This window comes from Notamacropus eugenii, chromosome 4, assembly GCF_028372415.1.
Source record: "Notamacropus eugenii isolate mMacEug1 chromosome 4, mMacEug1.pri_v2, whole genome shotgun sequence".
NCBI classification, from domain to species: domain Eukaryota; kingdom Metazoa; phylum Chordata; class Mammalia; order Diprotodontia; family Macropodidae; genus Notamacropus; species Notamacropus eugenii.
Window position 1 is genome coordinate 82,630,326 of NC_092875.1, and position 15,551 is coordinate 82,645,876.

At 38.5% G+C, this 15,551-nt stretch overlaps 1 protein-coding gene and 1 pseudogene across 1 annotated transcript in view; both read left to right on the top strand.

Moving 5' to 3' along the window:
• LOC140502264 (protein RCC2-like) overlaps nt 1–15,551 on the top strand; it is a 245,268-nt pseudogene that overhangs the window by 102,960 nt on the left and 126,757 nt on the right.
• LOC140500203 (uncharacterized) overlaps nt 1–15,551 on the top strand; it is a 66,329-nt gene that overhangs the window by 20,749 nt on the left and 30,029 nt on the right. Inside the window, exon 3 of the mRNA XM_072602548.1 lies at nt 9,999–10,014. Coding sequence (XP_072458649.1) covers nt 9,999–10,014 — 16 coding nt within the window. The remainder of the gene's footprint in view (nt 1–9,998; nt 10,015–15,551) is intronic.

Sequence of the window (15,551 nt, forward strand, 5' to 3'; positions counted from 1 at the left end):
AGTGCTTGAGTCCTTGAATTCTTTGCAGATGACTCCACCCTGTACCTTAATAGTTTAGGAGTCCCTGTACCCTTAAACGTCATCAGTTATCATCAACATCACCACCACCACCACCACCAACACCACCACCACTACCAGTCTTTCCATTCTGTTACTTTCCCAGTCTTGGTTACTATAGCTCTTTTAGTTCAGCTTAAGATTACCCTAACTTTCTTAGGTGCAATATTAAACTTAGGAGTCTCCTAGATCTTTTTATTTCCCTCGGGGAACTTTTCTCTATCCACATTTCTATAATTTTATACCTGTAAAGTTGGAACTCAAGTATAAGACTACATTTATCCCATTTAAATTCCACTGTACTACATTTTGTTTGATGATATGGTTTGTCTTATCTAGATCTTTTTAAATCCTGACTCATCCAGAATATTACTTATCTTCTGAGTTCTACCATCATCAAATGAGATAAGCACATTAACTATTCCTTTATATAAACCACTGAATAGAGTGTGTTATGAATGACCGTGGTGAGTTCCCCTCCACAAACTCCTTCAAGCAGATCCAGAAAATTCAGGCTGAATCCTGATGAGGAAATCCAGAAAAATTCACACTAAGTTATTTCTTCAGCCTAGCTTTGTATAGAGAGACAGATGGAGGTCTGTGCACGCTGGGGGAAGTTGTCAGGCCAGGATCATAGGACATAGGACCAAGGAAGTGACTGTCCACACGTGTGAGAGGAGGTCCCAGACCCACGCTTAAGAACTGCAGTTGAGACAGGTGTGAAGTGGCAGCTTTATTGTTTACTATTTAATTCGAGGTGACAGACTGAAAAAGGGACCCTCAGAGAAGAATGGAAATCCCTAGTAGGGAGGCTCTGGGCAGTCAGTGGATAAAGTAGAAAATTCAAAAGTCTGCAGCAGTAGCAGGAGTGTTATGGCACAGAACAGAGTCTCATTTCTGGTGCCTACTCTAACCTGGAAAGGAATACCCAGGGCATGACCTCCAGACCAAAGGGAAGCCTACTATCCTGCAATTCTGAACTAATAGTTTTCTAGCTGACTGATAGAGGTTGTCTAGCATCATTCTACTCTTACACAGGCCCAAACTCAGATTGGGGACTTGCAGAGCTCAGACCTCAGTATCCCCTGGTCCCCCTTTTAAAAGTCAGTCTTGCTTCTGACTAATGCCTCCCTTAATATACCCTCCCTCTAATCTCCCCTTTTGTGTTAATCTCTTTCAGACTTTCCTCTGGATAATTTTGGGAATACTGAAGATTTGTAGTTTCCATTCTGTTCCTAAGATCCTGGAATAAAACAATACTCAGTACCACAAGAAAATAGCTGCAGGACCAATCCAGATCTTCACTTCAGAAATTCTTTCCAGAACTTCAGATTCAAAGTCAGGAAGTAGGCTGGAAAGATGGTCAAACAAAGAAAGAACACTATCATCAGGAGCTATTATGCTGGAAGAGATGCCTGAGACACTAACACAGAAGAGAAAGACTCCAAAACATCTGTAAGCAATGACTCAGAAGACAACACAGTATCGGTACTAATTCAATTAGAATTATAATTCCTAGAAGACATGAAACAAGTGTTTTTTAAAAGTTAAAACATTTTTGTAAATATATAAAGTGCTTGAGAGTGCATGATGAAAAAATAAATGAGAATTATGGAAAAAAATTGGAAAGACAATTAATAGTTTGACACAAGAGGTGCAAAATTTTGCCCAAGCAACAACAAATTCCCTGAGAAATTTGAATAGATCACATATAAGCCAAAGAATTCATGCATATAGCAAGAAAAAATGTTAAATCAAGTCATACGGTTGAAAAAATAGAAAAAAAGTAAGGTGCCTCAAAGCAAAAATGACTGAAATACAAAACAGGCCAATGAGAAAAAAATTAAGATTTACTGGAATATCTCAACACCATGACCAAAAAGAACCTAGCCATCATCCGTTTTTCAAGAAATCTTAAAATTATCCAGAACTCTTAAAATGAGGAGACAAAGTGGAAATAAAAAGTATCTATCAGTAACCTTCTCAAAGAAATCACAAAATGAAAACTCTGAGCAACATCATAGCCAAAATCCAGAGTTTTCAAAAATATTGCAAGAAGTATTGAATTCAAATACAAAAGAAATACAATCAGGAATACACATGATTTAGTTACCTTCAAAAGGAGTGGAGAGCCAGCAATATGATAGTCTCAAAGGCAAAGTGTATTGATTTAGGTAGGTGGAGCCAAGACGGCAGAGTAATAGCATGAACATTCTAGAGCCCTGCCCCCAGCTCCAGCCAAATACCTGTAAAAATTGCTCTAAACAAATTCTGGAGTCGTAGAACACACAGAATGACAGAGTGGAGCAAATCTCCAGCCCAAGAGAGCCTGGAAGAGTCTGTTGTGCCACACTGGGAGCAGAGCACAGTCCCGTATGGGATGGGAGTGCACAGAGGGGTTCTAAAGAGGCCTTGTGGGGACAAAATGTCTCACACCTATGGTGGTTTCCAGACTTCATAACCTCAAAATGCTGAGGATAAATTGAAAAGTCAGTGGGAAAAGCCTGTGGGACCAGTGCAGGAGAGTGGAGAGATATGGCCCCAGCCTCAGGGCAGCTGAGGGGTAAGAGGACAGAGGAACCTTAAACATCCACAGCAGCAGCAGGGACAGTTGCAGCCACTGCTTCTGGAGCTCTTGGTGTACAGATTGTGGGGGGATCAAGCAAATGACAGTACACTACCCCCACATCCACTGGAAGCACAGTATTACCTTGACAAAGAGCTCAAAGGTCAAGTAAATGGCTGGTAAAATGAGCAAAAACCAGAAAAAGAATCAGACTATATAATCTTACTTTGAAGACAAGGAAGACCCAAGCATGCAAACAGAAGAAAACAAAGTCAAAGCTCCTCCATCCAAAGCCTCCAAGAAAAATATGAATTGGTCTTAGGCCACAGAAGAGGTCAAAAAGGATTTTGAAAGGCAAGTAAGAGAAGTAGTGCAAAAACTGGGAAGAGAATTGAGAGTGATACAAGAAAATCATGAAAAACAAGTCAACTGCTTGCTAAAGGAGGCCTCAAAATATGCTTAAGAAAATTATATTTTAAAAAATAGACTAACTGGAGGCAGAGCCAAGAATAGAAAGATGCACATACACTAGTTCTTCCCTCACAGCCCATAAAATACCTGTAAAGAAAGACTCTCAACAAATTGTAGAGTAGCAGAGCCACAGAACAATAGATTGGAGGAGATTTCCAGTCCAGGGTGACCTGAAAGGGCAATGGAAAAAGTGTGGAAAAAGTGTGTCACACCAGATGGGGAGCAGAGGACAGCCCAGCCTTGGTCATGCAGCATGGCACTGGGAGGAGGATGACAGCAGGATTCAGGAGCAGAATCCTCAGTGGCATTAGTAGTGGTTTGCAGATACCTCAAGCCACAGGCAATGAGGTTTTTTCAGCTGGCCAAGAAGAGAGCAGAGTCTTCCCATAGCTCTGGCCTCAGGCAGCAGCAGAGGCCACATCTGGTAGCAGCAGCTCCCACAGCAGCCCCCACAGCAGCCCACATCCCTTGCTGGATTGCAAAACCCCTGGGGCACTGAGCAGCTGATCCTTTCCTCAGCCCTGTGTGGAAGCCCTGCCCTCATCTAATGCTCCTGGAGGAACTGAGCAGCTGATGTTTATCTCACACTAAAGGGCAGCCCAAACCCCACCTAAAGCCCCTGGTGGAATGGAGCAGCTGATCTGAATCTCAGACCCCAATGCTGGTTTGGTGAAACTGGAGGCCAGGTGGTTGTAGAGAAGAAAATACTATTCACAGGTTCTGGTCACAAAAGTTTCTTGTTGCTCCCAGAAGAGTGTACACACTTGATTGTGCCACCTTGGAGGAACCGAGATCTTGCAGATTCCCAGAGTATACCCTACCCTTGACAAAGGACCCAAAAGTCAAGTAACTAGTTGGGAAAATGTGCAAAAAGAAGGAAAATAAGACTATAGAAAGTTAATTTCTTGGTGAACAGATATCTTCTCCCATCCTTTTGGATGAGGAAGACCAATGAATACCATCAGGGAAAGACATAAAAGTCAAGACTTTTGTATCCCAACATCCAAAATAAATACCCAGTGGTCTCAGGCCATGGAGGAGTTCAAAACAGATTTTGAAAATCAAGTAAGAGAGGTGGAGGAAAAATGAGGAAGAAAAATGAGAGAAATGCAAGAAAATCATGAAAAGTGAGTCAACAACTTGCTAAAGGAGACCCCCCCCCAAAAACTGAAGAAAATAACACCTTGAAAAATAGACTAACTCAGTTGGCACAAAAGGTCCAAAAAGCCAATAAGAAGAAAAATGCTTTAAAAAGCAGAATTAGCCAAATGGAAAAGAAGGTTGAAAAACATACTGAAGAAAATAATTCTCTAAAAATTAGAAAGGAACAGATGGAGGCTAATGACTTTATTAGAAACCAAGAAATCACAAAACAAAACCAAGAGAATGATAAAATGAAAAATAATGTGAAATATCTCATTGGAAAAACAGCTGACCTAGAAAATACATCCACGAGAGACAATTTAAAAATTATGGGACTACCTGAAAGCCATGACCAAAAAAAGAGCCTAGACCTCAACTATCATGAAATTATCAAGGAAAATTGCCCTGATATTCTAGAACCAGGGGGCAAAGTAAATATTGAAAGAATCCACTGATCACCTCCTGAAAGAGATCCAAAAAGAGAACTCCTAGGAACATTATAGCCAAATTCCAGAGTTCCCAGGTCAAGGAGAAAATACTGCAAGGAGCTAGAAAGAAACAATTTGAGTGTTGTGGAAAATACAGTCAGGATAACACAAGATCTGGCGGCTTCTACATTAAACGATTGAAGGGCATGTAATATGATATAACAGAAGTCAAAGGAACTAGGACTAAATCCAAGAATCACCTCCCCAGCAAAACTGAGTATAATACTTCAGGGAAAAAAATGATCTGTCAATGAAACAGAGGAATTTCAAGCATTTTGATGAAAAGACCGTAGCTGAATAGAAAATTTGACATTCAAACAAGAGAGTCAAGAGAAGCATGAAAAGGTAAACAGGACAGAGAAATCATAAGGGACTTACTAAAGTTGAACTGTTTACATTCCTACATGGAAAGACAATATTTGTAACTCTTGAAACTTTTTTCAGTATCTGGGTAGTCGGTGGGATTATACACACACACAAACACACACAGAAACACACATATACATACATACATACATACATACATACATATATATATACATATATATGGAGAGAGAGAGAGAAAGAGAGAGAGAGAGAGAGAGAGAGAGAGAGAGAGAGAGAGAGAGAGAGAGAGAGAGAGAGAGAGAGAGAGAGAGAGAGAACATAGGGAGAGTTGAATAAGAAGGGATCATATCTAAAAAAATAAATTAAGGGGTGAGAGAGGAATATATTGGGAGGAGAAAGGGATAAATGGAATGGGTCAAATTATCTCTCATAAAAGAGGCAAGAAAAAGACTTTTCAATGGAGGGAAAAAGGGGGGAAGTGAGAGGGAAAATGTGATGCTTACTCTCATCACATTTGACTCAAGAATGGAATAAAATGCACACACATTTTGGTATGAAAATCTATTTTGCAATACAGGAAAGTGGAGGAGAAAGGGAAAAGCAGGGTGGGGGGATGATGGAAGGAAGGGCCATGCATGGAGGGAGCAATTAGAATTCAACACTCTTGGGGAGGGACAAGGTCGAAAGAGAGAATAGAATAAATGGGGGCAGTATAGGATGGAGGGAAATATAGTCTTATACAGCATGACTATTATGGAAGTCATTTGCAAAACTACACATATGTAGCCTATATTGAATTACTTGCCTTCCCAATGGGGATGGGTGGGGATGGAGGGAGGAAGAGAAGATGGAACAACTGTTGAGTATTTTTCTTGTATACATCTGGGAAATAAGAAATAGAGGTAATGGGGTATAGAAATTTATCTTGCCCTACAGGACAAAAGAGAAGGTGGGGATAAGAGATGGGAGGGATGTTGTAAGGGAGGGCAGATTGGTGGTAGGGGTTATTAGAATGCTCTGCATTTTGGAGTTGGGGGAGAGATAAGGAGAAAATTTGGAACTCAAAATTTTTTGGAAATTAATGTTGAAAACTTAAAATAAATAAATGAATTAAAAAAAACCCGATTAACCCAAATGGCAAAAGAGATCCAAAAAGCCAATGAGGAGAAGAATGCCCTAAAAAGCAGAACTGGCCAGATGGAAAAGGAGATCCAAAGACTCACTGAAGAAAATAATTCCTTAAAGAGTAGAATGGAGCATATGGAAACTAATGACTTTATGAAAAATCAAGAAATTATTAAAAAAAAACAAAGGAATGAAGAAAATAACAGAGAATGTGAAATATCTCATTGGAAAAACAACTGACCTGGAAAATAGGTCCAGAAGAGATAATTTAAAAATTATGGGACTCCTTGAAAGCCATGATCATAAAAAGGAGCCTAGACATCATATTTCATGAAATTATCAAGGAAAACTGCCCAGATATTCTAAAACCAGAGGGTAAAATAAATATTGGATGAATGCACTGATCATCTCCTTAAAGAGATCCAAAAAGAAAAACTCCTAGGAATATTGTAGCCAAATTCCAGAGTTCCCAGATCAATCAGAAAATTTTGCAAGCAGCAGAAAGAAACAATTCAAATATTGTTGAAATACAATCAGGATAACATAAGATCTAGCGGCTTCTACATAATGGGATGAAAGGGCTTGGAATATGATATTCCCAAAGTCAAAAGAACTAGAGTTAAAACCAAGAATCACTTACAAAGAAACTGAGTATAATATTTCAGGGAAAAATGATCATGCAGTGAAATGGAGGACTTTCAAGCATTCTTGATGAAAAGACCAGAGGTGAATAGAAAATTTGGCTCTCAAACACAAGAATCAGAGAAGCATGTAAAGGTAAACAGGAAAGACAAATCTTAAGAGACTTACTAAAATTGAACTATTTACATTCCTACAGAGAAAAATAATATTTGTAACTCTTGAGACTTTTCTCAGTATTTGTGTAGTTGGAGGGATTATATATATACAGACACAGGGCACAGGGTGAGTTGAATAGGAAGAGATGATAACAAAAAAAATAAAATTAAGGGATGAGAGGAATATATTGGGAGTAGAAAGGGGGAAATGGAATGGGGAAAATTATCTCTCATAAAAGAGGCAAGAAAACGCTTTTTCAATGGAGGAGAAAAGAGGGGGACGTCATCAGGAAAAAGTGAAGTTTACTCTCATCACATTTAGCCTAAGGAGGGAATAACATGCACACTCAATTTGGTATGAGAATCTATCTAACACTACAGGAAAGTAAGGGAGATAAGGATAAGTGGGGTGTGTGGTTGATTAGAAGGGAGGGCAAATGGGATAAAGGGATAATTAGAAGTAAACACTTTTGGGGAAGGACAAGATCAAAAGAGAATAGAATAAATGGGGCAGGATAGGATGGAGGGAAATACAGTTAGTCTTTCACATGACTATTATGGAAGTCTTTTGCATAACTACGTATGTAAATAACCTATATTGAATTGCATGCCTGCTCAGTGGGGATGGGTGGGGAGGGAAGAAGGGAGAGAAGTTAGAACTCAAAATCTTAAAAGTGAATATTAAGAATTGTTTTTACATGCAACTGGGAAATAAGAAATACAGGTGATTGGGTATAGAAATCCATCTTGCCCTTCAAGAAAATAGAGGAGATGGAGATAAGGGAAGGGTGAGGTCTGATAGAAGGGAGGGAAGATTGGGGGAAGGGCTAATTAGAATGGAAGGTGTCTTTCGGTGGGGAGAGAGGAGAGATGGGGAGAAAATTTGGATTTAAAAATCTTGTGGAAATAAATGTTAGAAACTACAAATAAATAAATTAATTAAAAAAGAAAAAAAAGGTTATTGGTTTGCAGCCAAGAACAACTTGCCTAATAAAATCGAATAAAATACTACAGGGTAAAAAAAATGATGCTTAAATGAGATAGAGGCTTCCCAAGAATTCCTGATGAAAAGACGTGCTGAGTAGAAAAGCTAATAAACATGACTAAAGAGAAGCATGAAAAGACAAACATAAGTGAGAAATAAAGAAAGATTAAACAAGGTTAAACTGTTTGCATTCTTATATGCGGAGATAAAACATGCAAAGTCTCAGAACTTTATAGTCCCCAGGGTCATCAAGGGAATTTAATTAGACAAAAGCCCTAAGTGTGATTCTGTTGTGTTTGGATGATATCAAAAGGGAATGAAAGAAATAGAGAAAGGAAGTGCATTGGGAGAGGGAGAAAAGAAAATTTAAAAATGAGGAAAATTTTTGCCTCAATGGGAAGCACAAAGAGAACTTTATACAACAAGGAAGAGGGACGTGTGTATGTGTGTGTGTGTGTGTGTATATGTGCACGCGCGCGCACGTGTGTGAATGTCAAGAGGACAGAAGAATAAATTTGAAACTCCTTCTTTTGACCTAGTTAAAGGAGTGAAGAATATAAATACCCATACAGTGCAGGAGTGCATCTTATCCAACAACAAAATAGGAAAGAAAGACATTAAGAGAAAATGGGAGAGTGAATGAGAGAATGGGAGAGCAGGGGTCCTTGGATTTGTTCGACAGTAGACTGCTATATTCATTGACTACTGTGTCTTGAGTACCTAACCTATTCCACTAATCAGCTCCTCTGTTTCTTAGCCAGTATCAAGTAGTTTTGATGATTACTGCTTTATAATACAATTTGAAATTTGATATGGCTAGGCCACCTTCCTTAGCATTTCTTTTCATTAATTTTCTTGATATTCTGGTCCTTTTATTCTTCCAGATGAATGTTGATATTATTTTTTCTAGCTCTAGAAAATAATTTTCTGGTAGTTTGAATGGTATGGCACTGAATACGTAAATTAATTTGGGTGGAATTATCATTTTTATTATATTAACTCGAGCAACTGATGTTTTTCCAGTTACTTAGATCTGACTTTATTTGTGCAAAAAGTATTTCATAATCGTGTTCATGTAGTCACTGGGTTTGTTGACAGTTAGATTCCCAGATATTTTACAATGTTTACTGAAACTTTAAATGAAATTTCTCCTTGTATCTCTTGCTGTTGGTCTTTGTTAGTAATAGACAAAAATGCAGATGATTTATGTGGGTTTATTTTGTAACCTGCAACTTTGCCAAAGTTATTTATTTCAAGTAGTCTTTTACATGATTCTCTAGGATTCACTAAGTATATTATCATATCATCTGCAAAGAGACATAACTTAGTTTCTTCTTTGCTATTCTAACTTCTTCAATTTTTTTCTTTTCTAACATTTCTAGTACCATAATGAATAACAGTGGAGATAGTGGACATCTTTGTTTCACCCCTAATCTTATTGCAAATGTATGTCGCTTGTCCTCTTTACACATAATGCTTGCTGATGGTTTTAGGTAGATACTACTTATTATTTTAAGGAAGGTTCCATTTATTCCTATGCTCTCCGGTGTTTTCATTAGGAATGGGAGTTATATTTTGTGAAAAGTTTTTCTGCATCTATTGAGATAATCATATGTTTTTTGTTAATTTTGTTGTTGATATGATTAATAATGCTGATAGTTTTCCTAATATTGAACCAGCCATACATTCTTGGTATAAAGGGTACCTGACTGAAATGTATTATTCTCCTGCTAAGTTGTTGTAATCTTTCTTTGCTAATATCTCGTTTAAAATTTTCGCATCTATGTTCATTAGAGAAATTGGTCTATAATTTTTTTCTCTGTTTTGTCTCTTCCTGATTTAGGTATCAGAGCCATATTTATATCATAAAAAGTATTATATCATAAAAAGTATTTTTCCCCCAGTTTCCCCATATAATCTATGTAATTTTGGAATTAACTGTTCTTTAAATGTTTGATAGAATTCACATGTAAATCCATCTTGCCCTGGAGATTTTTTCCTAGGGAGTTCATTGATGGGTTGTTGAACTTTTTTCTCTGAGACAGGGTTATTTAGGTATTTCACTTCTTCTTCTGTTAATCTGAGCAAATTATATATATTTTAAAATATTCATCCATTTCACCCAGATTGTCAAATTTATGGGTATACATTTGAGCAAAGTAATTTCAAATTATTGTTTGAATTTCTTCATGTTGGAGATGAGTTCACCCTTTTCATTTTTGATACTGGTAATTTGGTATTTTCTGGTAATTTCTTGTAATTTCTTTCTTTTTAAAAATCAAATTGACCAAAGACATAACTGTTTTTTAATTTTTTTTTATAAAATCAACACTTAGTTTTATTTATTTTTTCGATAGTTTTCTTAATTTCAATGTTATTAATGTCTCCTTTGGTTTTCAGTGTTTCTAATTTGGTATTTACTTGGGAGTTTTCAATTTTTCCCTTTTCCAGCTGCATAACCAACTCTTCAATCATTTTTCTCTATTTTATTCATATAGACATTCAATGATATAAAACTCCCCCCAAGAACTACTTTTGCAGCATCCCATAAGTTTTGGTAGTTTGTCTAATTATTGTCATTCTCTTGAATGAAGTTAGTGATTGTTTCTATGATTTATTGTTTAACCCATTCATTCTTTAGGATTGGATTATTTAGTTTCCAATTAATTTTTGGCCTATCTTTCCCTGGTCCTTTATTGTTGGGGGTGTAAGGTCAGTTTCATGTGGACAGTCTCGGGCAGGTAAAAGTGAGAACTTCTAACCTCAGAATTCTCATGAGGCCCCCAGGGAACAGCTGGGAATTGAGGCGTGAGATACGGGCTATCTCGTGCATCTCTGCCTCTTCCCCATGGGATACGTGCTGGGGAGAGCATCCCACCCTTGAGATTGGCCCGGGGTCTGAGCACACCTGTTGTTGACTAAGCTAAGAGCTGAGAGCACGCCTGGTATTCACGTGCAAACTATGTGGTGGAAGAGATTAAGTAGGGTCAGGAAAGTCTGAAGGCGCTCTTTGCGCTGAAGGGCCCTTAGAGGGCAGAGGGTCCCTCTCCTCTCCCCTCTCCTGCCTCCATTCTTTTGCTGTAAGATCTTTGCCTCCTTGGGAGGAGGAGGATTCCTCTCTCCTGAGGAAGAATTCACCTTGCACATGTAACCAAGACCCTGAATAAAGCCTAACCCTTGTTCGACTCTGGAAAGTCTCTTCTCTCATACGTTTATGCGGTTTGGCCAGCTGAAGACCTGGACGACGGGTAAGAAAAGACTCGGGTAGCCCTTCGGCCTCAAGGCTGGACACTTTATTACCTATAATTATTACTGAATTGTGATCTGAAAAGGATGCTTTGACTATCTCTGCCTTTCTGCACTGTATTGTGAGGTTTTTATGCCCTAGTACATGATCAATTTTTGTGCATGTGCCATGTACTTCTGAGAAACAGATATTTCTTTCTCTCCCCATTCAATTTTCTCCAGAAATCTATCATATCTACCTTATCTATAGTTCTATTCACTTCTTTAACTTCTTTCTTGTTTATTTGGAAGTTAGATTGATCATGTTCAGAGAGTGGGAGGTCAAGGTCCCTCAATAATACAGTTTTTTGGTCTGTTTCTTCCACTAACTCCCTTAACTTCTCCTTTAACAATTTGGATGGGGAGGGGCAGAGCCAAGATGGCAGGGTAGAAAGACAGAGATACACAGGCTCTTCCCACACAGCCCATAAAATACCTGTATAGAGAGGGACGGTGAACAAATTTTGGGGCAGCAGAAGTGGAGAACAAGAGAGTGGAGGAGATTTCCAGCCCAGTGTGACCTGAAATGCCAGTGGGAAACGTCTGTTGCACCAGACACGGAGTGAAGCCCAGCACATCATTGGCCATGCAGTGTAGCTTGTGAACAACTCTCATGGGCAGAATCTCCAAGTGCAGAATCCCTAGGCCCAGTAGCAGTGGTTCACAGATCCCTCAACCCATAGGAGCCAAAGGTCAGTTATGGGTTATTTTCAGCTGGCCAGGAAGGGAGAAGGACCTTCCCATAGCTCCAGACTCAGGCAGCAGCTGCAGAGGCCACATAGGTCAGGCAGCAGCAGTTCCTACTGCAGCCCCTACAGCAGCCTGCATCCATTGTTGGATTGTAAAACACCTGGGGGCACTGAGCAGCCCATTCTTACCTGTACAGGCCCTGAGGGAGCTGGTCTTTGTCTTTTACAGAATGGCGGCCCTGACCCCTCAGCTTATCTGAAAACCAGCCTCCAGTGCTGACTTGGTGGAACTGGAGGCCAGGTGGCTATGGAGAAGTAACTGCTAAGATTCTGGGCACAAAAATCTCTCTCTGCTCTCAGACCACTGTACACGCTTGATTGTGCCACCTTGGAGGAACTGAGATCTTACAGGTTCCCAGAGTATACCCTACTCTTGACAAAGGACTAAAAATCAAGTAACTGGTTGGGAAGATGCCCCAAAAGGGGAAAAAATAAGACTATAGAAGGTTACTTTCTTGGTGAACAGATATCTTCTCCCATCCTTTCAGATGAGGAAGAACAATGCTTACTATCAGGGAAAGACATAAAAGTCAAGACTTCTGTATCCCAAACACCCAAAATAAATATTCAATCATCTCAGGCCATTGAAGAGCTCAAAAAGGATTTTGAAAATCAATTAAGAGAGGTGAAGGAAAAACTGGGAAGAGAAATGAGAGAAATGCAAGAAAAGCATGAAAAGTGGGTCAACACCTTGCTAAAGGAGAACAAAAGAAATGAAGAAAATAACACCTTGAAAAATAGGCTAACTCAATTGGCAAAAGAGGCTCAAAAATCCAACAAGGAGAAGAATGCTTTAAAAAGCAGAATTAGCCAAATGGAAAAGGAGGTTCAATAGCTCACTGAAATAAATAGTTCTTTCAAAATTAGAATGGAACAGACGGAGGCTAATGACTTTATAAGAAACCAAGAAATCACAAAACAAAACCAAAAGAATGAAAAAATGGAAGATAATATGAAACATCTCATTGGAAAAAGAGCTAACCTGGAAAATAGATCCAGGAGAGACAACTTAAAAATTATAAAACTACCTGAAAGCCATGATAAAAAAGCTTAGATGATTCATGAAATTATCAAGGAAAATTGCCCTGATATTCTAGAACCAGGGGGCAAAATAAATATTGAAAGAATCTCCTGATAGAGATCCAAAAAGAGAAACTCCTAGGAAAATTGTGCCCAAATTCCAGAGTTATGAAGTCAAGGAGAAAATTTTGCAAGCAGACAGATAGAAAAAATTCAAGTATTATGGTAATACAATCAGGATAACACAAGATCTAGCAGCCTCTACATTAAGGGTTCGAAGGGCATAGAATATTATAATCCAGAATTCAAAGGAACTATGACTAAAACCAAGAATCACCTACCCAGGAAAACTGATTATGATACTTCAGGGGAAAAAATAATCTTTCAGTGAAATAGAGGCCTTCCAAGCATTCTTGATGAAAAGACTGTAGCTGAAAAGAAAATTTGACATACAAACACGAGAGTCAAGAGAAGAATGAAAAGGTAAACAGCAAAGAGAAATCATAAGGGACTTACTAAAGTTGAACTGTTTACATTTCTACATGGAAAGACAATATCTGTAACTCTTGAAAACTTTTTTCAGTATCTGGGTAGGTAGTGGGATTACACACACACACACACACACAGACAAATAGCACAGGGTGAATAGAATATGATGAGATCATGTCTTAAAAAATGAAATTAAGCAATGAGAGAGAAATATATTGGGAGGAGAAAGGCAGAAATGGAATGGGGCAAAATATCACTCATAAAAAAGGCAAGTAAATGACTTTTCAGTAGAGGGAGAGAGTGGGGAGGTGAGAGAAAAAATATGAAGCTTACTCTCATCGCATTCGACTAAAGGAAGGAATAAAATGCTCACTCATTTTGGTATGGAAATCTATCTTACAATACAAGAAAGTGGGGGAGAAGGGGATAAGCAGGGTGGGGAGGATGATAGAAGGGAGGGCAATGGGAGGAGGGAGCAATTGGAAGTCAACACTCTTGGGGAGGGACAAGATCGAAAGAGAGAACAGAATAAAGGGGGGGCAGAATAGGATGAAGGGAAATATAGTTAGTCTTACACAACACTACTATTATGGAAGTCACTTGCAAAACTTCACAAATATGGCCTATATTGAATTGCTTGCCTTCCCAAAGGGAATGGGTGAGGAGGGAGGGATGAAGAGCAGTTGGAACTCAAAGTTTTAGGTACAGCTGTTGATTATTTTTCTTGCAACTAGACAATAAGAAATACAGGTAATGGGGTATAGAAAATTATCTTGCCCTACAGGACAAAAGAGAAGATGGGGATAAGGGAAGGGAGGATGTTAGAAGGGAGGGCAGATTAGTGATAGCGGTAATTAGAATGCTCGGAGTTTTGGGGTGGGGAGGGGAGAAAAGTGGAGAAAATTTGGAACCCCAAATTTTGTGGAAATGAATGTTGAAAACTTAAATAAATAAATTTTAATACAAGAAAAAAAAAAAGAATTTGGATGGGGTCTGCCAGAGTCATTTTCAAGCTTTCCAGAGGACAAATGGTACTAGGAAAGTTTGGATAGGTGCCTCCCATCTCCACCATGAAGCAGCTTTCATCAATAATCTATGTTCCCATCAGCCTCATCCTCCTGTCTGCATCCTTCTACACAACTTGCTTTGCAGAACCACAACTCCTCAACAGTTTCTTCTCTGTTGTCAGACTTGGCATTCATAGCAGATGAATGTGCTCTAAAGTAGATTTCTGCTCTAAGGCTGCCCAGTGCTGTAAGAATGAAATGAATGAAAATGGTTGGATTGCAGCAGCTATTGGCTGGAGTCTCTGGTTTCTTATGCTCATTTTGCTCTGTGTGGGTAAAGATAACACCTGATGATTTCAAGTACACACAAGTGTAAAATTTGGGACTCCATGGACAAGACTAGGAAACTCCATCATTTTCCTACATGAAAGGAAGATAATAGTTTCGAAATAAGATTTAACTTCCAGTTTCAGCAAGCATAAGAGTACTTTCACACCTAGTTTCAAAAGGTTACTATTAAGTCATGATAATTTTCCTCTCCATATAGCATAATATCAGATTTATTTCCATGAACATTTGCTGAATTGAATCAACAGGAAGAATTTGTGAACAATCAACTGTGTTCCCAGCACTATCTTGACACTCAAGGATACAAAAAGGGAATAACCAAGAACCATTCCTCAAAGATAAGTGATCACAAGTTATGAACAGCTTTTGAGAGAATTGTAAATTATAAATTACATTAACTGCCATTTGGAAACTTGCTCCAAAGCAATGATAATAAGGGAAATACAAATTTTAAAAATTCTGAGTTTTTACCTCTCACCCTGAAAATTGACTAAGAAAGCAAAAATGAGGATAGTGCTGGAGGAGTTGTGGGAAGAAAGGAATACTCGTACACTGTTGGTAGAGCTGTGAATCAATCCATCCATTTTGGCTATCCATTTGGAATTATGTAAATATGTGACATTACTTCATACTTTTTGACTGAATTAATCCCTCTACTAGACATAAACCCCCCAAAAGGTCAAAGATGAAAACA